This window comes from Corvus moneduloides, chromosome 11, assembly GCF_009650955.1.
Source record: "Corvus moneduloides isolate bCorMon1 chromosome 11, bCorMon1.pri, whole genome shotgun sequence".
In the NCBI taxonomy this organism is placed as follows: domain Eukaryota; kingdom Metazoa; phylum Chordata; class Aves; order Passeriformes; family Corvidae; genus Corvus; species Corvus moneduloides.
Genome location: NC_045486.1, coordinates 9,806,688 through 9,829,195, shown reverse-complemented (window position 1 = coordinate 9,829,195; position 22,508 = coordinate 9,806,688). Strand labels below are relative to the sequence as shown.

At 37.7% G+C, this 22,508-nt stretch overlaps 1 protein-coding gene across 1 annotated transcript in view; it reads left to right on the top strand.

Moving 5' to 3' along the window:
• Window positions 1–22,508, top strand: part of PRKAR2A (protein kinase cAMP-dependent type II regulatory subunit alpha) — a 60,899-nt gene that overhangs the window by 5,329 nt on the left and 33,062 nt on the right. The window contains exon 2 of the mRNA XM_032120724.1: window positions 18,815–18,850. Coding sequence (XP_031976615.1) covers window positions 18,815–18,850 — 36 coding nt within the window. The remainder of the gene's footprint in view (window positions 1–18,814; window positions 18,851–22,508) is intronic.

Sequence of the window (22,508 nt, the reverse complement as noted above, 5' to 3'; positions counted from 1 at the left end):
GGAAGAAGCTTTAGAATTTTATTTTTTCTTTGATCTCCATCAATGACATGACATCAATTATAAAGCAAAGTATTAGTGATGCATCTATGTTTTAAGAGGAATATATTTCTGCATTTAATTTTCTAATTTTATTAATTCTGGCAGCATAGTATCTTGAATGAGTCTAACAAAAAATACAAAGTGAAGGGCTGCTGTTGTGCAGCTGCTATACTTGCACACATCTTTGCTTGTACAGAGGCAGTTCTCCATGACTTAAATCTGAAGGATTAAGTAGAGTAGCCCCTGTTAGTACTAATGGAACTTCACTCCCTATATTTATCTTGTTCTCACGGGGGAATTTTGAAGATAAACTAAGTATTAAGGAAGACTGATTTTACTTTTCTTTAGTGGCTTAGTTGCTTGGACAGAACATGGAAATCCTTTTTTTTTCCTGGAGGCCTTTTTGCTTCTGTTTTTGTTTATCACAATAAAACAGCTTTTCAGCATTTGTTCTTAAGGTTGCAATTACTGTATTACAAGGTTAGACTAGGAATTTTTTGAATTAAATAATGTAGGTCTAAGGAAGCCACCAATTGTAGCTCAGTGGGGCTTGAAGGAATGTTTCATCAGTAATCCTCTGTACAAAGGAAAGGTAATCAGAATGTGTGTGTAATACATCCTTACCTGAGATAGTAAAAGAACTAAAAGTATGAAATAAAGGGATAAAAGGTGCTGACTGGCTGAGAAACAGAGATTTGTAGATGGGTTGACTTAAATTCAGATATCCCTGGATATTGCTAAGTGTATGTTGGTTTACATCAGGAAGGATGAACATCTATGTTAATTATAAAAACTAAGTTTCTTGCAATTTTGACATAGTATACTTAGAGTTATTTGTAACGTCTTGCCCTCAGCACTGTTAATATTCCTGTAGCATCTATTAGATATTCCTTACAAGCTCTTGAGAAAGATACCCTCTTGTTTCAGTTTGCAGTTAATGGCTTGACATAATTGTTCTGCTTTAAGTGATCAGTATGTCCTAAAATGTGAGGAAGCATGCAGTATTTTTGTTTGTTTGTTTGTTTAAAATTTCATTTAAATTAATGTTTGTAGTCTGTTGCATACCAGTAACTTTTCACATAACTATTAGGCTTGTTATTTTCTGAAAGAGCTTTAGATAGTTGCTGTAACTGTACAGATACGCTGAATTCTTAAAAGCATGTGTTTCTGTGTTGAAGAAGTTAATGGTAAGAAAAGTTGTATGAAACTTCTGAAATTATATTCTTCTAGCTGGTTCTAAAATTAAGCTAAAGGAAAATATCGTATATCAGTACTAGACATTGCACTGAACGTTAGCTTCTATTTAACTTTGCTATTTTTTGTTCATTTAATAAACTAATGTTAGAATGCTGGGGCAATTCTGTCAGTGTTCCCCTTGTGCTCATACTGAAGTTTTCTTGTACCCTCTTACCTATAAATAGAACAATGGAGATCTCGGGGAAGAGGAGGAGACAGCAGAGAACAAGCTCACTTCAAGCTATTCACCAGTCAGTCATTAAAAAGCGTTAATGTCTGACAGAGCAGTTGCTCATTATTCAAATGAAGACTGGAAATGTAGCCAAGATGAGCTATGAATGTTTCCCACTGGCTTCAGTAACATTTTCAGCTTCATGAATGATCATTCATATTTTCTTGTGAAAGAAGAGGGAGACAGTAATAAATATAACTCACAAACGTACTGGTTCCTCTTTTAGAGGGTTGTTATTCCTTCCTCTGTAATGGTCCTTTAGATTCCTTTAGTTATGCTTCTTTGTGTTCCATGCCTGTCTTTGCATCAGTACTTTTTTGGTATGTAATAATTGTTTGGTGGTTTTTGATACATCGAGATTCTTTGATTCATGTAGATTTAATTTTTTTTCCTGATGTACTGTCAGTTCCACAGCAAATGGTGTGTACTCTTCTCCAATCTGCAGTTTTAATGTCTTTATACGCCACTGTAATACGAAACAAAGAAGGGGAATAGTAAATCATGAAAACATTGGTTAGAAAAGCAACTCTGGGCGAATTTGGGAAACCTGAGTGTGGACAAAATGCTCATGTATAAAGGACTTGCACCAAGATAGTAATACTAATAAAGGTTGTGTGCTTATGAGATCCTTTAATGAAAAAGCATATTTTTCTTTTAAAAATATGGATCTGAAAGCAGGGCCATTGGATGGAAACTCCAGAAATCCATTGTGCAGAACAAGCAGCTGTTTTGTGGTCATTGGTGTTTTGCCTGTGAGAATTGTGGAGATGATTGCAGTGTTCTCTGCTGTAGTGGGAAGGATACTTAGAAGAGAGAGGAGATCTAGAGTAAAGCACCCTGTCTTACAGTGTTCATACTGCTAGGATTTGGCCTCTGTTTCATAAATACACAATAAATTGTATATAATAAAGGCTGGCATTGTATTAGTAGCAGTTTTGCTTCTAGTCCTTTCCATACAGGGGCATTTCTTTTCTGTGTAGAAATGTCAAGTGATTGAGAGTGGCAGTTCTCTGTGCATAGACATGGAAATTCTCTTTAGGGGAGAAAACATCTCTAGGAGCAGCCTCTCTTCGAGGCATGAGGTAGGAACTTGCAGGTATTCCTTCTGTAGCATTGCTTTTATTGTCATTTAAAACCAACAACAATATTGGGGTTTATTTTGTAAGAAATGTTAAGGCACTCTCTGTTCTTTCATTTTATTTCCTGGTGGCTTGCAGAACAGCTTTGCTTCTGTTCAGAAATGGTCTCTAGCCTGCAGGGGCTGGCATGATGTCAGCTTTTGGTGTGAGGTCATCTTACAGAAGTCTGGAACCCTGCATTCCTTTTTGGGTATTAGTGAAGTCCAGACCAAGGTGGTCTGATCAGGGGCCTGACCAGCAACACTGAGCAAATAGTCACAAAATCTCACTCTAAACTGTTGTGTGAAGAAGGGTTAGGATTGCATGTTGGAGGGACAGTGCATGTTCTCCCACCAGTCACTGTTCTGTCCTTCTGGATCTGAGCAGTTTTGTTGCAGAACATTGTAAAAACATGTGTGGAGTTTGTGTGGGGAATGAAATGTAGCTTTTGGATGAGGGTTGAGAAACTGCTCTGTAGTTTTCCTCTGTATTTTTAAATCAACTGTAGTGCCAATTTCCTCATTCTTGGTGATTGCATATTGACAAACTGCTATAAAGCAGGATGTCACAATGGCTCTTCATTTCCATTTTGGTTCTTCCTCCCTTGGGACAGCATATTGTTTTCTGCTTCCTATTGAGAAAACTGTATTCCATAGAAGAAATTAAAAAAAACCCCCACAAATATTTTTGTATTATTTTTCCTGGTGAGGCTCCAGTAAACACTTACTTCTGTGGCAACACTTGTGCTAATTATGATTGTTCAGGAAGAATTGCTTCCTCAAGGACATCTGTAGTGCAAGGAGCTGGTCAGTCTCTGGTTGTCATGGGTATGGGGGGTACCCTTCTCTGAAGGATGTCTCCGGTACAGCCCCCTGGAATGAAAATTCGAAGATTGAATTATCTCTTTTTTTAAAAATATTTTTTATTTTTTGACAGTAATTGTTCAGAAACAGTTTTTAAACATTTTATGTTATCCATGTTTCTAATTAAAATTTTAAAGTATTTGTAAGACTCAAAGGTATCTCAGGTTATTAAATTATGAAAGATGTCTTATTAGAATAGATTAACATTTAGTCTTCTGTCTTTCACACCTTGAGGGAAGGCCGGGGGAAAGATTCCATGCGTATTTTTGTTACAAAATGCTAAAAATTAATGCTATTCAGTGGTGATGTTTGGAGACCAACTTCTGTAGTGTATAGAACTTAAATATCACTGGATACAGTGTTTTTAATTCTAATCTTGAGATGATGTAACTATGATAAAAAGCCATAAACACAACTTGTATTTTTTACTAGCATCTCTTATATCCCTGTGAAGTAACTTTAATTTCTTACTGCTGGAAACATTTAATAATTAACTTCTTTACCAATTTTTTCATAGCACTGTGAAATAATGTAACTTTGGATGATATGTACTGTTTTTGCTAGTGGTTTTAGCTTTTCTTAGCTTTCACATGCAGACACTTAGCTTTTCATAGCTGGAAGATCTGCAGTGTGTACATTTGTTGTGAAGCACTGTGTGACTCGGGGGAGTTATATCCTAGAAATTCTGCTACTAAAAATCAGTTCATCTAGAAGCTGAACCATGCAGCACTTGCCACCTGCTGCAGCTCACTTTGGTCGAGGAAGTTTTTATTGTTACATCCAGATGTTGTCAGAATGAATGTTATTTGTCCAAGCCTCTTGCCGAGACTTTGGGCATCCATGAGCAGGTTTGGCAGGGTGCTTAGGGGCCTGGCTCAGTGGTGGATTGTCGCAGTGTTGTGTTTGTTGGTTGGACTCAATCAATGATCTTAAAGGTCTTTTCCAACCTAAATGACTCTGTAAAAGCGGATTTTCCTGGTCTGGGTAGAACACACTGATATTTTTTACTATTAACCCTTCTTAGGATAGAGAACATATGTCTGTCTTCACCCTTCCTCTTTCCCAAAAATCCTCTTCCTGTGAAAGTGCACAGGATGCAATTACTGGAAGTGTGTGTGTGGGGGGCTGTCTTGTCAAAATATGTTTTCACATGGAGATGATTCTTTTTACAGCTATATGTTTTAAGTAACTGTTGAATGTTGTTAGAAGTGTAAATCTGAAGGAAGAAAAGCTACAAAACTTTTTTTTGAGATGTGGTACAGAAGTTGTTTTTGTTCATGAATTTGGTTGTGTACCGCAGCCTAAAGATTGACCAGATTAGAAGTTTAAACAGTTTTAAATTTTAAAACATTTGTATTTATAATCCAGTCAAATTTGTTTATACTTTATTTACTAAAAGGAGCTGTAACCAATGAAACAAGGTTCACTTGTGAATTACTGATGAGTATATTGTACTGGCAATGAAGTAGTACTTCATGTTGTATGCTCATAATATCATAAATTGCTGGAGATGTTAATGATGCTTCTGTGGAATTGCTCATACTCTTGTGTACATTCTCCCTGATCAGTATGTGTCACCCCTCAGTCCTCTGGCTGTCACCCTCCTGCAGAGCTTGGGCTGTGCTGGCTGCTGGAGAGGCATGGAAGGGACTGGGTGCAATTCACATTTTGTTGTCACTAGAAAAGCACCCGACAAGAAAATGATCATGAATTGTAGAGTCAGTTGTGCTTGCACAGAGGATCCTGCACCTTAGAGATGAGGGAAAGCAAGGCAGAAAACCTGCTGTCCAGTGCCATGACTCTGAAGCTCCAACTACAGTATAAAATCCTGTAAATCCAATGTACCTCTTCTGTCACTTCTGTAGATAAATCTATATATAGCAAGGACACAAATTGTGGATTGGTGTGGGGGTTTTGGTGTGTTGGTTTTTGTTTTGCCTTTTTTTTTTTTTTTTTAAACTGGAAAGCAAATCACTTCAGTTCCAAGTATATGTAGAACTTCTTATAAGCAACTGACCAACATTTTCTGGTTTGGGTTATTAAAAATGTGGTGTGATACATTATACAGTTTTTTTCTGCAATTTTTTTTAACATATCACATATGGGAACACTAGCTATTTGAATAAATTTTTTAAAATTTCACAGATCAACAACATGTTGTCAGTCTTTTTTATAAAAAAAGACTTTAAGCACTTAATAAAAAACCCCCAGAACTGTAAAAGTCAGACTTCCAGAAGAATTGAGACATCTTAAATTGTTGATCTTTTGAGAAAGACTGGTTTGAGAAAGGGCATTTACAAACTGTTCAAGCAAGAATGAGTCTTCAGAGGTGATTCTGTGTGCAGGATAGAGTGCTAAACCATAGAAAGCTGATGTCGTAGCTGATCAGCTGATAATAGATGCCTTTTGTGACACTGGCTAAGCTGGTTGATACTCTTGCTGAGGTTTGTCCAGGATGTGGATGCTACTTTTATGTGGCATTACTAGAATAAGAACTAGTTTGGTATACTGCAGGATTGTCAACATTGAACATTTTTAAAAATGCCCAAGAAAATGCTCAGTTTGCAGTTATGAGGAACATGCCCATAGTAACAACCTGTAGAAGTCCAGGCTATTTCTCAGCCTCGCTCTTCCTACCTTATTCCCCTTAAAAAAACCCAGCCAAACAAATTAAACCCCAGCAGCCCAAAATCTGTGCAATGGCTGTGTCAGTGTTTGTAGTTACCTACCTGGAAGAAGGATGTCTGAAACTAGATGCATCTACCTGCAGGTGAATTTTATTTCTATTTGCCTTCTGGCCATCAGAACTTAAACTGGAAGCAAAGCATGAATTTTAATGAGCTGTTGAGTATCTTTGTGGAATTACAGAATGGTTGAATTTGGAAGGGGCCTCATCTTGCCTGACCCCTGTTGTGAAGCTGGGCTGCCTAGAGTGGTTGCCTAGGACCATGTCCAGATGGCTTTTGAGTATCTCAGAGCATGGAGACTCCAGAACCTCTCTGGGCAATTTATGCCAGTGCATGGTCACCCTCACAGCAAAAATGTGTTTCATCGTGTTCAGGTGGACCTTTTCTGTATTTAACTTTGTGCCATTGGCTCTTGTCCTAGCACTGGGTGCCACTGAGGAGAAACTGGCTCCATTGTCCTTCAGTGCCCTTCAGGTATTGATAAGAACTCCTCTGAGCCTTATCTTCTCTAGGCTGACAGTCCCAGCTCTTTCAGCCTGTTCTCACACAAGAGATGCTCCAAGTCCCCCTCATCACCTTTATGGCCCTTTGCTGGACTCTGTCCCGTATGTCTGTGAGTCTTCTGTACTGGGGAGCCTGGAACTGGGCACAGAACTGCTCCAGGTCTGGCCTTACCAGGGCTGAGTAGAAGGGAAGGACCGCCTCCCTTGACATGGAAACGTTGCATCAAAAGCTGTCCAGAATACCCTGGAACGAGCGTGCCTTGCGTGGCACATACAGGTGTGCTTATGCCTTGAGTTAAATGTGGATGTGTGAGATTAAGCTCTGAATCAGCTTGAAATGACACTTGATTGAAATTCCTTGTGCTCTTTTATTCAGATCAAATCAGATGACAGCACAACCTATTGCAGTTTTGCCTTATGTTAAAACACACTATGTTTCATCATTCAAATCAGTCATGTCAGCTGGAATTGGTAATGAAATGTGAAGTGACCCAGGCAAAGAACTGTGGGCTTTTATGTGCTTCTTTTACGTGTAGGATGCTATTCTTAAATTCTGCCTACATACCTATAATTAAACGGTCCTGAACTCAGGTTGACCTGGCAGGTATAGCTGTGTAACATGCCTGCTGGGTGTACGAAACACCAGGCCCTCTCCGTGTTGCTGGTTGTTTCTGCTGAGCTTCAAATCTCCTGTTCCATATTTTTCTTCTAAATTGCTCTTTTGTAGAAGTAGTTCAGTTACAGTTGTTTCATACTGTCACATGAGATACACCTGACTGAGAGTGATTCCAATGTGTTTTGTCTGAGACTAAACAGCTAAGAGGAGAAAGGAAAAGCTTCTTACTCTGCATCTCATCCGTGACTGTCCATATTAATTTTTCCTTTCTGTTCTAGTCCAAACTCAAGCAGACAAGCTGCACATCATGGATGAAATGCTAAGACCAGCCCTTTTTTTCCTTGGCATTGACACAGATTGGAAGTGCTGCTACAATCAGTGGTCAGTGATAGGTTTGTTGTGTGCTCAGGTTTGGGACTGAAACCTAGCTCTACCTTCTCAGTTTTTTTACTTTTTTACCTTTCCATTGTAATGTGTTCTGAAATGGTGGCAGATCTGCAAGTATAGGCTTGAAACTGACCATGCATGTATGCCCTGAACACAAACAATTACGTCTTCCCCTTCTGTGTAATTTCCCTTATCTATGTTGGGAGCTGCTCTGAAGCTAAGAGGATCCAGTAATCCAATGAGTCTATTGGAGGAGGGCACTGGATTATGATGACTCTCTGTTCTGATGTTGCCTCTACTTGCATAATTATTTTCGTGGCAGTGTAACTGTGTACCTTAATGAGTTGTGGTCTTGAATTTTGGTTTGATTTGTGTTTGTTAAAATACAGTGGCAAAGGTGGTGGAATATAAATTCCCCAAGAAAATGTGTATTTCATGAAAAGCAAGTGTTGCTGTTCTTAGAGTTCCTTTGTCATTCTTACGTACTGATTAGACTGAAATTTCTTGCAAGGTATCTAAGATCAGTGTGTCAGTATAACAACCAGTTGCTTGTATTGGACAGAACTTTGGTTTGTGTGTATACACATGCACACACACAGTTTTCTCTCTGTAGATTGCTGCTTACTGCCCCATTTGTCAGAAACTTACAGCAGAGTACAAGCAGAAAATATGCAGATGACTGGGAAAATGTAATTTTGTGTTGCCATGGTTTGGCAAGAAGTTAAAGCAAATGATAATGCTGTTGACTCAGGGTTGGTTTTTTTTTTTTATTCCAATAAAAGGTAACTATATTGTTCGTTCTAGAATAATTAGTCTGACGTAGGAAAGTATCTTAATTCACTGATCACACCTGTTAATTGAATTTTTATTCAGGTACTCTCAGGTCCTTAGCAATGCTTGAGTTCTAGATTTTTATAAATGCTTTGAGCTTCATTACACCATTTTGGTTGACTGAAGTTCAGTTATTGTCTCCTTTTGTATACAAGTTAAATTTGCTTAATTATCTATCATAGTGAAAGATGTGAGTGTTCAGTTGTATCAATTTGTTGTCTCTCTTTGAAAATTATGGCTGAATATGAACCATATTTTGCTTATAAGTAGGTTAGGGTGCTAGTAAATTATATTAGTTATGGATATGATAGTCAATATTTGATTTCTCAAGATAGCTTTTATATCCTGATACCGCATTATTTAAAGACACTATCAGTCTCAGTAGGACTTAATACTGAGCCTGCCAAGCAGCTGCCAAGTGCAGATAGCCAACATTTACATTCAGTGTTGTGTGATGGTAGCTGTGACACGATTCCAATTAAAAGCTTGGTCTGTACACTGCAGATGTCTTCTGAATATTAATGCTCATTACAGACAGAGCAGATGGAATCTCTTTAAAATACAATGCAGTGAATGTAAAATTAAGGTTGTGTTTCTAGTGAAAAACTAATAGGCAGTCAGAAATTTTCTTTTTTCTTTGTTTTTCATTGCTAACCCACAAGAATATCTGTGCATCATCATCATCTTTCTTTACATATAGGAGGAAATCAACTCTTCATTATGCATTCAAATAAAAATACAGCATTATGCCGTATTGAAGTTTTTTCAAATGCCAGATGTACCTAGGGAAGTATTAGGAACACATGCAACATTTGCTGTTGCCTCTGCCTAGAGGGCAGATAATAGTTGAAATGTAGGATGTCTGTAAGTTATTTGAGGAGTTGCTCATTGGAAAAGGCTTTGTAAAAGTATTTATAGGTGTGTGTGTATTTAACTGGGATTAGGAGGTGTTCTGTGTGGTGTATTAGGAAAAGTCCATCCTGCACAGGCTGGGTAGAACAAAACTGGGGAATGTAGAGAATGACAAGAATATCAGTGGTGCACTGCAACCCCGAAGTTAACTGTCAGAAGAGAGCAGCAATCCAGCTGGGAAAGTGTGTATTAGTCGCTGAAATATTTATGCATCCATTGCAGTTCACAAGACACGGAGTAAAGCCGTAGTAGTAGGAATAGATTTAAGGCCTTAAAAACAGGCAGGTTAAGTGTGGTATCGAAACTGAAAGTAGAAGGGTTTCTGTGGGAGTGGGAATTGTAACTCTCCTATTTGCAACTGTGTTTGTCTTTTTCTCTGGGCAGAATGGAGGTGTGTGAGGGGAGTGTACAGGGGGCAGAGGTTATAGAAAAGGCAGTGACAGGAGGTGTGAAATACATGGAACCAGTGCAGTGCTTCACTTGTGCCATTACCATAGCTGTGACATGCTTGTCTTCCACTCTTTTCAAACTCAATTTTACAACTGCTTATATCTGAGGCTATGTAAACACTAAAGCCAGTGCCAGTGATAACATTTTCTACTTCATCCCTATTACTTTATGAAGATTTCCCCCCAGATCTGTGTTTGGATTATATTTGTCTGTTGTAGTTATATTGCCTGGCTAATATTTCTCTCAGTTACTGGCCAAGCTGCTATGAAAAAGTTCCTGGCTTCACTGATGGTATTTATTTGATACATGCCTACTTTCAGAGAAATTGAGTGTGTGCTATTCCTGAGGATAATATTAATTTGGTAAGAGTGTTTTAAAAATCTAGACCACACTGGGACTGAGAACAGAGCTGCCCATGAGGTTTGGGAGAGGAGGGCACTGTCAGGGTGAGAAAGAGCTGTGTCTGGACCTTGCTGAAGCTGGTTTTGATGGTGATGTCCCAGACTGCAGATGTGGGGACCATCTCACTTACGGAGGAGTTTAGGAGTTGCCTGGTGAGTCTAACCTCCTGGTGTGAGAGGCCTTCAGTGGGTTGTTGCTCTTGTTAGTTTTTACAATGTTTAATGCATTCAGATGTTCAGAATAACGGCGGGAGTTTTAATTAGGCTTCTGAAAATTGAAAAACAAGTCCCCTTGATTGATTCCAGTGGCAGATCAGGACTGAGACTGTTCTCTTTGGAGCAATGACTTCGGTACCGTAGACATATACTTAGCAGTGGCTCTGTCTGTGATAGAATGCAAATTTAATAATAGTGAAACATAAAAAATTGTCTCAGGTTTATTATGGGTTTTTTGTTTGATATTTTTTGGCTTGTTCACATCTTTTAGCTTACTCAGATTGCATTCACCTGTATACAGTTCATTATTTTGTAGAAAGAGATTTATGCAAGAGGCACAGCTGGAAATAATAAAAATAGACTGATGTGCTACATATAGTTAAATGACGTTTTTTATGACTCATTTAGGAATTATCTCCAAGATTTCCAAGTATGTTTGGTGGAATTCAGCTTTCCAAATAACCAAAAGTCTTTGGGGTTTGATGTTTTAAAAGGAATGAGGATGTGGAGTTAAGTCTCAGAAATCAAAACCACAGTAAAAAAAACAGTTGAAATACAGAAAGTGTTGCTCTGAAAGAACTGTGTTTGTCAGAATCGAATGTTGCTTTAAATGGTGCTTCCGAAGTTTCTAATGAAAAGATTTCAGACAAAATTTGTCTTCATTATGTTTCAAAAATCGTGAGTACCCTGAGGTATTAATCCTTCTGCCTCCTCCATCTCTGATCTCTGGTGGATCAGGAGACTGGTAAATAAAAAGATGAGGTTTGAAAGCAGGACTGGTAAGATAGGAAGAGTTAGTCAAGAGCCTTGGAAAAGGAGGCGGCTTTCTGTTCTCTGCCACTGCATCTGGACATGGGGGTGAATTGCCCATGTTTCCTGCTGATTAGGAAATGCCTTGTGGTTCCCTAGATAAGATGCCGCTGTCTTTTTCTGTACGAAGCATTTATTTTAAGGGAACTTCCAGTTATTTCTTCTTGAGATGATATTTCTGTTTCTCTGTAGTCTCATTCTCATCTTTGACCCTTTCTGGCTTTTCCATTGTCAGACAATCCCCGTGAAAGTCACATTCAAATATGTGTAGGATATTTTCTTTTTATTATCTACTTAATGTTGGGTTTGTAAGCTTAACTTTTCTGATACTACTAATGTGGCTCCTTAGCTTCCCTCTCTCTGAAATGCCTTCCTCTCTAAGCCTGCTCCTAAAAGCCCAAGCAAATTTCTCTTTTTCACTTGCTTTGCTGTACCCTCCAATGTCTTGCCTCTTCTGACAATGCTTTGAAGATTTGTCAGCTGTTTCTTGACTCTTCTGGTTCTTTGCAGCATTCTTCTTTCTCTGTGCAGTGCATAGATTTGTCTTTCTAATAATTGAAAACATTCCTAAGTCTCATTTCAGTCCCTGACAATCTCTGTTTTAATATCAGCATATGGTTATATCTTTAATCACTGCGAGATGTGTCCTTTTAGCTGATTGTACCTTAGCATGGGAAGTTTTTCTAATTTCATGTCTGTAAAGCAAATGCATGCCTTGTTGCTCTGTCTTTGATCTTCATAATATAGATTACACTCATAAAAAATCAACACCAAAAAAAAAAGTGCTGTGTTTGGCTTGATCTGAGACATGTCAGCAAGAAATAGGAGATGGCTGTGTGGATCATGTCATTGCAATGTCAGATAATGTGAAGTGCTGCTTGACAGGTATTTGTTCTCCTGTACTTAGGCTTCAGTCAGGCTGTATTAACTCCTGAATTCTGAGAGCAGGTTTATGGTCCTTTTTTGTGAGAATTCATATCTGCTGAGAAATGTAATGAAAATAGTACCATGCATGACTATTCAGATTCAGTTGTGGAAAGAGAATATTGAAATAGTGATACATTGGAAAAAAGGATCTTTGATTTAAAAACAAACAAAACTCTTAAGGCCTTTGTCAAGAAGTGCCATCATAACCAGAGATTCACCCAGATTCCTTTCAGTTAGTCAAGCAGTGATTTCTTTCTTGAATTTATCAGCTGTTTTAAAGTCTGTCCATTCCAGAGTGCATATTCATTTTTCTACTGTATTTAAAAAGCGAAAAAGAGCCAACCCAAAATAGCACAACAGCTTTAACTTCATAAACGTCTTTCTTTCACTGACATAAATGCTTTGCTTGTTGAGTCAACTTTTCCCTTCAGAAGTTACTACATTCTTTCTATCAGAGGGGTTCTAAAAAACTTGGAAAGCAAGGGTCAGAGACTTTTCTAAAACGAGGCTTTCAGACAGCGTTTCTCCATTTTGTGTCAGTAGTTTTAAAATCCAAATTTAAAATATCAAATAAATTGGAGACCAGGATGTGTTGCAACTTTGTTTTTATGTTTTAATCTCTTGCTACTGTTGACAGCTGTTTTTCAATACTGAGAAATAACAAGGTGTCTGTGTCTCTGTTATTTTTGCTGCAGCAGAGAGGAAAACAATGTTTAATAACAATATAATTTTTGTTATTGTTTTCCAACTTAATAGATGTAAAAGTCTATTACAGAAGAGCAAAGCCTGTGTGTACCCAATCATGGATCATGGTTTCCATTTTTCTGCCTTTTTATTTTTTTAATGTTCTGTGCACCTCTCTTCGTTTCTGAAAACTCACTTCTTCCCTAGTGTTTCGCGACCTTTTGTCTTCCTCCAAATGTCTGGCATGCTTCAGCTGACACCATCAGGGTCTCTCCTGCCTGTCTCTAACCAGGTTCTGAGTTTCCATCCTCCTCTGGCAGGGGGGTGGGCAGAGGAATAGAAGGAAAAATAAAAGGGCGTCTGTAAAACTCTGACCTGTTTCTGTCTGTTTTGCTCTTCTGAGAGAAGCCATGAGGAGAGCTCTTGGGTTCCAGAGCTGCCTCTGAAAAAATCAAAGTAGTTTGTAGCCCCACCCATGGTCCCCACCTTATAAAGCAGAGATGTGGAAGGGGTAAGTGAGAATTTGCCACTATCCAGCAAGGACATCCTGATGGAAATCATGGATACACAACTGTTATGTTAGTAACAATCACAGGGAACTCTGTTGTTTTACTTGTTGAAATAAAAGGTTCAGATTGGTAATTATTGAGGTACAGTTGCATATCTGATGATGAAAATTCTTCTTTCTGCTCTGGCATTACTTTTTAATTGCTGGGAATCCTAAAAAGCTGATAGTTGAATCTGTGAGTTTTCTCAGAGTTGTGATGGTTCCTATTTATGTAAGTCCATTAACATCTTGGTGTGTAGAAAAACAGTTTGACAGCTGTAGTCTGGCACTTCCTTATCGTAACTTGATATAACATTCCATAGAGACAGTCACGCCTCAGATTTATACTCCACTCTGCTTCTGGTATTTTGGCTTTAATGGTTTATAGTGTGAACTCGTGTTGTTTGGATAAACTTAATTGACTTGTTAAATTAGAACAGTTTACATTCTGTTTCTCTTTTTGTCTCTCTTCACATAGGATGATTTTGTGCTATGATTTGATGGGAAAGTACTCTGTAAATCACTGATTTGACTACTTTGTTTTAATAAAGCTGGTATTTTGTGCCTATGCTCTTTGAGTACTGTACTAAGTTTATGCCACCTACTATGAGCTTTGCTCCATCTTCCATCAGGAAACCTTCAAAAAGTTGTTGATTAGAGTTACACAAAGGAGCTGTATTAGATATTTATGTGCACAATAGCTTAACTTGGTACGCTGCTATAAATTGTATTCAGGATCACAAACAGTCACGTGGGGATTTTTTTACCCTAGTTGTAATTAGGAAATGTTCACGGATCCTAGTAAAAACCAAAGTGCTGGTGAAGAAAGAGAAGTAAGTTTTCAAGGTATCTAGAACAGGGCAGTAACACCTAATCGTCTGCTGTCATGCCTGGAATACCAGTCCTTTGTCCCTCAGTTTTTTTTCCTGTGACCCTGAATTGATCTTTTGAGGTTTTTTTGTCTTTTTCTGTAAGAATTTAATGTTCTTAGGATGTGTAAGAAGTGGGTAGCAGCAGCTGGGAGAATGATGGTTGTACTTCTGGTAATTTCAGTCTTGTGAGTAGTGTAGAGAAACAGCTTTCCCTGTTATGGTAGTAGTGTACATCTAAAAAAGCCTGATGGTGTTTCTTTACCAGTCACTTTTCAAAGTCACTGACAGAGAAGGGAGCCCACGCACTGTAGGAAAAGCATGCTTTTAGGTCTGGTTGTAAAGAGTAGTTTTGCTGTCACTTGTTTGCCTTAAATACTGTAATTGTTGGTTTGGTTTGAACACAGTAAAAAGAGTAATATCTGTGTCCATTTTTCACCTATGGGGCTGTATTTTATACCTGCTTATAACCATAGTCAGAACTCTTGTAAGTTAAGCATAGTGAGCCACAATTGAGTGTCAGATATTTCAAATTAAATCTCAATGCCAAAGCACACAGAAGGATACTGGAGAAATTCCTGTTTTGTCACTTATGGAAAGTTAAAAAAAAAAAAATTAAAAAATCCCAGTGTCTGATTTACATCCCTAATTTTTGAAGTGAGAAAACTGAATGAAATGGAGCCACTGGCAAGTGGCAGTATAGTTAGTAGTAGCCACTAACTGCGTGGCACTACTGCTGTTTGATGTAAGGAATATTTTTGAATTTAAGTAATGGAATGTACAGTATTGATATATTTATGCAATTTATTGAAGTATTTTCTATTAAATAAATGTAATGACATTCCTTTACTTTGAGTAGGAAAGGTTTTTCAGTCTGAAGCAGCCTTTTAAGTGTTCCTATCTAGTGCTTACTTCAGTCTGTGCCTCATCACAGTATGGAGAACATGTACATGTTGAGCAGACATTCCTGATTTTTCTTGAACAGTGGAGTAGGATCAATGTCCTGAGTCACTTCTGGCAAAACTGTGGAATGCACAGCTTGATCTGCCTTTCTACTGCCAGAATCACTTGCCTTTGGCTGCCAGGGAGGAAATTGGGCCGTTTTGCTCTCTTCTGGTACAATGGTTTAATTTACCTCAGTTTTTGTTGTGTTTACCCAATTACTGTGTCTTGGTTCCCATGAGCCAAGTAAAAGCAGGAGCTGTGCCAAAGGTATGAGACATTTTGAACTTGAATATTGCTGCACCTGAGGTTTTGACATAATGGAGAGTTTACAATGCAATCATCTCACAGCAAAATCTTTTAATCTCATTATAGTTTCTGCAATTAACGTATAATAACATTCATGTCATTACCGGAGACATAGCCTGTGGTTCAGTCTGAGCCATGGCCCGTTGGTGTGCGGGCGGGGGGAGTTCTAACTGGAGATTAAAAAAAAGGTAATTGTTTCCTCTTTCAAAGCAGCAGTTTAATCTTGCTTTTGGAGATCCCAGATCGCTGAGTCGTACCAGGTCGGTGTGCTGGATCTACTGGATTCTTGTCACAGTGTAGGCAGAGTTGTACTCTAAGGGCTGTGCTGGTGTAAGAGGTTGTTACTGGTGTGTCCATCACTGTTGCTTTAAATTAGGTGCCCTTTGGTGGTCAGTCTAGGAAGTAGGCTGTGTTAACAGTAAATGTATTATTCCCTTCCTCCCCACCTAATTTTTTGGAATCTGTCCACAGACCAGTGTAGGGGTATGTGGGACCTTCAGGAGTTGTTTCTCTTAGCAGTGCTCAATGCCAGGCTTTTCCTTCATGTAATTCTGATGGCAAGGATGCCATAGGAGTGGCTATACTGACTGTGCAATACTGAAAATTGTCATAAGCAAAGAGAGCTTTTCATTGGTAAGCCAGAAGGAAAAAAACCCAACTAATCTTCTCTACTAGGAAATGTCAGGTTTTATCTCTTTAGCATAAAAATAGTAATCTGACAACACATAAAAGTGAATTTTATACATGTTAGAACTGTCACTGGTGTAAGAGATGCAAACTATCATTTTAATCTTAAAAGGTTTGTGGAGGCAGAATAATAGTACTCTCTTAACTGTCCTTAAAAGGATATGTGTTTTTCTCATTTTTAACACTGGAAAACTTGATGCAGTTTTGATTACACTGAACCCTGCTGTGGGATAAAATAGTCAAGATTCTAAAAGAAGCCATAGTTGTTGAATTTTTTTTCTATGTTACACAAAGTATGCCAGAGTGTTCTGTAGTATATTAACTCTGTTCAAAGACATGAAAATGTTATTCTTAAACATGAGCAAGAAATGGGTGTAGAAGTCACAAGGTGGAGAAAAAATTCTGTATGTGCAAGATAGAGCCCGAAATAATGTATTTACTCACTAATGGTGTTGATTATAAGTATGCAAATCTATCCATGAGGCTAGTTAAACATTTACTTAAAACTATTATGACCTTGATGAGGTGCTTTCACAGCAAACTTATCAAGTTATGTTTTGAATGTAGTTTTTTCTTTTGTAATAAGTCACTTTGTAGTGGAAACTGGACTAATTGGTTTCGGTTCTCTCATTCTTCAAAACCTTAGAGAACTGGTAGGCATTTGACTGTGTCTCTGGACAAAAGTAGTGAGTGTTTCTGTTTCTTCCAGTCCAAACTGGTCAATTTTGAGTAGTTACTCAGACTAGAGATGAGAGTGAATATACTGTTGCAGGGCAAATTACTGTCCAGAGCAGTTTTGTGTCACCGCTGGTGGCCACAGGCAGACCCATGAGGAAAAGCTAAGAACAGGGCAAAATGTATGAACGCTTTCAGATCAGGAAGTTGCACAAGTTTGTTTAATAAACCTGAATGGATCTATATTCCCAATGCCTGTTTCCCCTCAAGGTGAGGTAAACTTCTCACATCCATGGTGTCTTTTGGCAAGCGAGATACATCCCTCCCTTATTTGCAGGAAGGGTTGCTACTGTTATAAATCGCTTAAAGATTTGAAGAGAAAGTTGCTTGAATTCTCAGGTTTATTATTCAGTGTTTTTGAACCTCTTCAAGCTTGGTGTATGAAACACTGTGTTATTTTTATTAGGATTATGTCATATTATAGAAGTTAAGATCTAAACTGTACAATTCAGAATAATCTTGCTTTTAATCCTGACCATCTTTTGAGGCTGAGCATTGTCTCCCTGTTGATAGATTTGGCTGAAAACTCGATCAAATTAGTCTGATTATTCCTTTCCCCCCCCAACCTCTTTTGATTTCCTTTACTCTTACAAAAAAATACACAATAATAATTTTGATCTTATTTTTCTGGTATTATTCTCAGTTTTGCATTTTCATATAGATGCAGGGTAGTTCTAAGTGCTCCAAAGAAGCTGAGTTCTTCTGTCTTTGCTAAGAAATCATTGTTCTCTGTATTCTGGTGGTGCTGAGATACTCAAAAGTTTCTAACGTCTAACAAATGACGGGTCACTAAGATTTTTGTGGCATTCAATAAATCTGGCTCAGTGATGCATGTGCTTTGATGGGGCATAAAGGCTCCTCTAATTTTTAAATATTTAAAGAATGGAATAGAAAGGTTACAGGTTGTATCAGGAAAAACAGGATTGCCTGTTGAAGGAAAGACAAGTGGGAAAGCATGAAGCACTCGGAGTAGAATGATGTTGGTTGTTAGAGGTGAAGGACAGCAGGGTGCTTTGATTTTGTTCTGGATGAAACTTTACAGGTTGATTGGGTTTTTTTTTTCTTTTTTTTTTTTGGCGTTAAGTCTGAAGCAACTCTCAAAGACAGTATCTTGGTTACCGTGAAAGGGGAAAAGATGCTGTTTGCTGAAGGTTGGCTTAATGTCGAAATGTATGTGAATAGCGGAAGCCAGGCAGTTCATCCCAATCTAAAGTTCAAGTACCTTGTGCAGCTACAGCATGAACAAAGAAGCAATGGGTCCTCCATCTCAGCCTTTTCCAATTTCAGTGTGTGCCCTTGTATGAGACAGCCTTGGTCAGGGATGGATGACTGGAGTTGCTGTGGGAGCACTGCCTTGGCAGCTCCACAGCCTGTGCAGTGTGGGAGCATAGAATGGGTTGGCAATAAGTTCTTTGGCTTTTGATCCACGTTAAGTAGGTACCGCTGACCTAAAGTGCTGCAATGCTTTGCAATATTACTAAGTAAATGAGGCTGGTAACTGATGATAGGTTAGGATTGGATAATCTGTGTAGAGGTATATTTTTTCAAAATTACGTAAAAAACCCCCCTCAACCCAAAACTACTTACCATCCATCTTAGCATGTAATGGCCCTCAGGAATATGAAGTTTATTTTGAATAAACGCTTACTGGCTGGCAAGTAAATGGATGAAAGCTTTATACTGAAGCATTTTTAAAAGAGATTTGTATGGGGTTTGTGTACTAAAAGTATATAATGATTATTCAATTCATTCATTATACTTTGTAATAATAAATACAAATGTGTAATTTTGATTTATTTTTATTTTTTTCCAGCTCCAGTTGTTAACCGATACAACAGAAGAGTATCAGGTATGGTTTCTTTTTAAGAGTGTAAAGTATCTGAAATAGTTTTGAAATGTGTATCTGACTAAAGGAATTACATTAAAAATGACCTTACTCTTATTGCCTTATTTCTCAAAACATTTGCATTATTTTTATTTAAAATAATGAGAATTGTTTCTTAATTCGCTGTAGACACCAATGGGCAACACATTTAGAGTAGTTAGAAAACAGAAATGTGGGGGGTTGCTCCTTTTTTGTATTGTTTTAGTCCCTTGCTTGTGCAGCTGATATTTATAGTTGTTGAATTAGTGACTGTTCACTTGTTCTAGAGACACAGATTATACTTTTTTATTTATTTGTTTTCTATCTCAACCAGTATGAAATGCTTTAATGAGAAACTGTTATTCCCAAAAAATTTCTTTACAAGTTGATTTTGAAGACTATTACATGAACAAAATGTTATTTGTAGATGAGAAGTTACTGCATTGTTTTTTCATTTGAGGTACAGTGTGAATTACTTTGCATGTGGTACTTCTTTTGTCTTCAAATATTTTACTAACATTTAGCTGGTCTAGAAAGTTATGGTTCTGATTTGACAAATATCTTTATGAAAATGCCAGTGTATTCAGTGTTTTCTCTCTAGTTTTGAGTTCAAGTCTACTCAGTTTGTAATTTGTGTAGATGATCTGACATGTTTTTGAGTATGTTAGTATGGTGGGACATTGTTGATAATATATATATATGTGGTATATAAATAAATGTAAGATAAATACATGTTTATGTGCAAAATGTCCTTATACTCATGCAGTTCATTTGCTTTTGTACTGGTTGCTTGGATATGATTAAGGGTATGATTGTGTATTTATGCCACTACAAACAAATAACTGAGTATGAGAATTTCATAACTCTTAAAAATTGACAGTGCTGGTCATTTTGAGATATGATTACATGAGAAATCTAGGCAGGAAAAAATTGTATCTTGAATGATGGAGTTTGATACTCTGATAGTAAATATTGAAAGTCATATATTGTATAGTATCTTAATTTGGAGAGGCCCAAGACACTTCAGTTTCTCTGCTAATTAAACGAATCCATCTTGGAACCTACTGATGGAGAAAAATCTTAGAAATGAGGAGTGAATACATCTCAGATTTAAATTTAAATAAAGGCTGAGTTATTCCCAAAGTTAAAAAATTGAGCCTTAATCAGAAAGCATTTGTAATCTTTTTGACTTTGCAATACTGAAATGCAGTGTTGGTGCTCACACAGCACTGAGTTGCTCTTAGTTAAAAAACAGGTTCTGTCATTTAGAGAGTCTAAAGGTTAATGTGAACAACTAAAAGGCAAATGTAAAATTGAATTGCTAAGTTGTGCAATTAGATTAAGGAGGACTGTTTAGTTGCTTAATAATGCTCCTGCTTCGGGAAGAGCTAAAATAATTCAGGGTTTACAGTTCATATTAGAATTATCATGGAGACAAACAATAATAGAATATGTGTATATTACTCCTGTGTGTTAAATACTTTCTACAAAAAAAAATATCCGGTTTCTCTCTGTATACACTGTATAGGTCATGATCAGTGTGGGATTTGTTAAAATGCACAGGCAATGCAAACAGCATCCAAGTGTATACAAAGAGATGCAGTTTTCCTTCTCTTGGCAGGAAAAGTAGAGAAACTGCTGGTTTGGGGTGGGGGTGGGGGGTTTGGTGGGGTGGTTTTTTTCACTCTGTACCTGCTGTGTCTGTCAAAACCTACACAGGAATGAGACTGCCTGGGGTCTGCTGGGTTACCAAGCTCAGCATAGGCAATCACATTTTACAGTCCCTCGCATAAAATGACTGACTGATTTCCTGGGTTTGTGCTCTGAATTTGGTTTGACTTGTGTGTTAGATGCATTAGGTTTTAAGCAAGTTTTCATTCTGCAATTTTTGTAAGATAGCTTTTGTCTTTATAAACCAACAAATAACAGCAAACACTAAACCAATGTTGCCTTACAGATTACTCAGCCTAGTAGCTAAATGTTTCTGGATTTAACTAATGAAGTAAAGCAGAACAAACCATGGAGAAGAAAAGCTGGCATGTAATTCTTTTTGTAATTGCATTTAGTGTATTCTTTTCTGCTCTTCTCTTCAGAAGAGCTTTCGGCTAGTCCATGTTGAACCTTGTCAGTCCAACCAGTATTTCTGTATTTCCAGTGCAGTGTGTGTTTGTAAGGGGAATGAAGAGCAGAGCTCAGTTGCTTGCTGCTATCAACATTTACATGCACAAAATTGCAGATTTACAGAGAATTAAAAAGCTAACATGGGATGTATTGAAGAAAAATTCAAGCAAGAATTTTCTCTTTAAATATTTGGCTGCCTAGGAAATTACAGCATTGTCCTCATTGTTCACTAGGTTTTAATTAAAGGAAAAGTTGATAAAGTAATTGTCTATGTTATACATACAGTTTAGGACAGGCTAATAATTGTTCTGGTAAAACATTCAACTAGAGATATGTTCTTGGAGGCTAACAAGTGTTTATTATGCTCTCTTACACATAGCAGTTAGAGAATCTCTTTTAAGTTGCTTTATTAATTCATAATATTAAACTTGGAGTGTTTTCTGCTGGTCTGTTGTGATTAGTTGCCTGCAGATAACAGGATGATCATGATTCCCTTGGTGCACTATTGCAAATTTTAGAGATCTATAAACCCATAGAATAAATCTGTTCTAATGATTACTAAATTTTCATTTAGGTGTTTATTTCTAGTTATGAAACATATAAACTGTTTTGGCAAATACTGCCAATGTTGTAAATATTTAGCTGTTGTTCTTTAAAACTTACTCAAAATGGACTGTGCAGGAGGGTCATCCTGGAAAAGGGGGACTTATCTAATCATGTTCATGTAATTATTTATAGAAGTGCAGAGTGGTAAAGTAGTGTTCTCATGAAGAGAAACAGCCTTTTCCATGGAATGCTTGGAGGGAGAAGGAAAAATGAGAGCTTGATGTTATCCTAGAAATCAATCTAGTGAATAGCTGGCTTGTGTGTGGCATGTTTGGCCATGTAACTTGTTGAGATCCACAGTGTGTGCACAAACAGTTGGTCAGCTCTAATTCGTATCTGAGCTGGTAGCTGACTTCATTAAAATAATCTGTTTGTAAAATCATAAGCTATATCTGTTGTAGGAACTAAAATGGAAAAAAAACACCTCACTAATTTGGAAACCTCCTAGCTCTAGGGTGCCATAGGCTGTGGTGCAATTTCAGTGCTAATTATCCAGTAGAGCTGTTGTCTTGCTGCGGCTCTAAGTGAGTTAGCAAAGTCTGAGCCTTCTGCCAGTGTAACCTGTGTTACACGGATTGCTGACTGACTCCCTTTGCCCAGGCTTGGATTGAATGGCCTGAAACCCTTATAAATTCCTTCCTCCCAAGAACTGGACTGGGTTGAAATTCATACTTGCTTCATGATGTGCCTTGATTTTCCTCCAAGCATAGGGGCTCCTGACAAACTTAATTATGTTAGTCACTTAGTTTTCTGTAATGAAAGGCTGCAGAGCATGCCTGTATCTCTGCCCTTGGTTGAGGACTGACTACACGGCGCAGGGAGGTGGCAGAAATCAGTGATACCTCCTTTCTCGATTATATGAAAGCTGTTTCAAAACTAGAGGAAGAGAGCATTGATATTTGTCCCATTATAACAG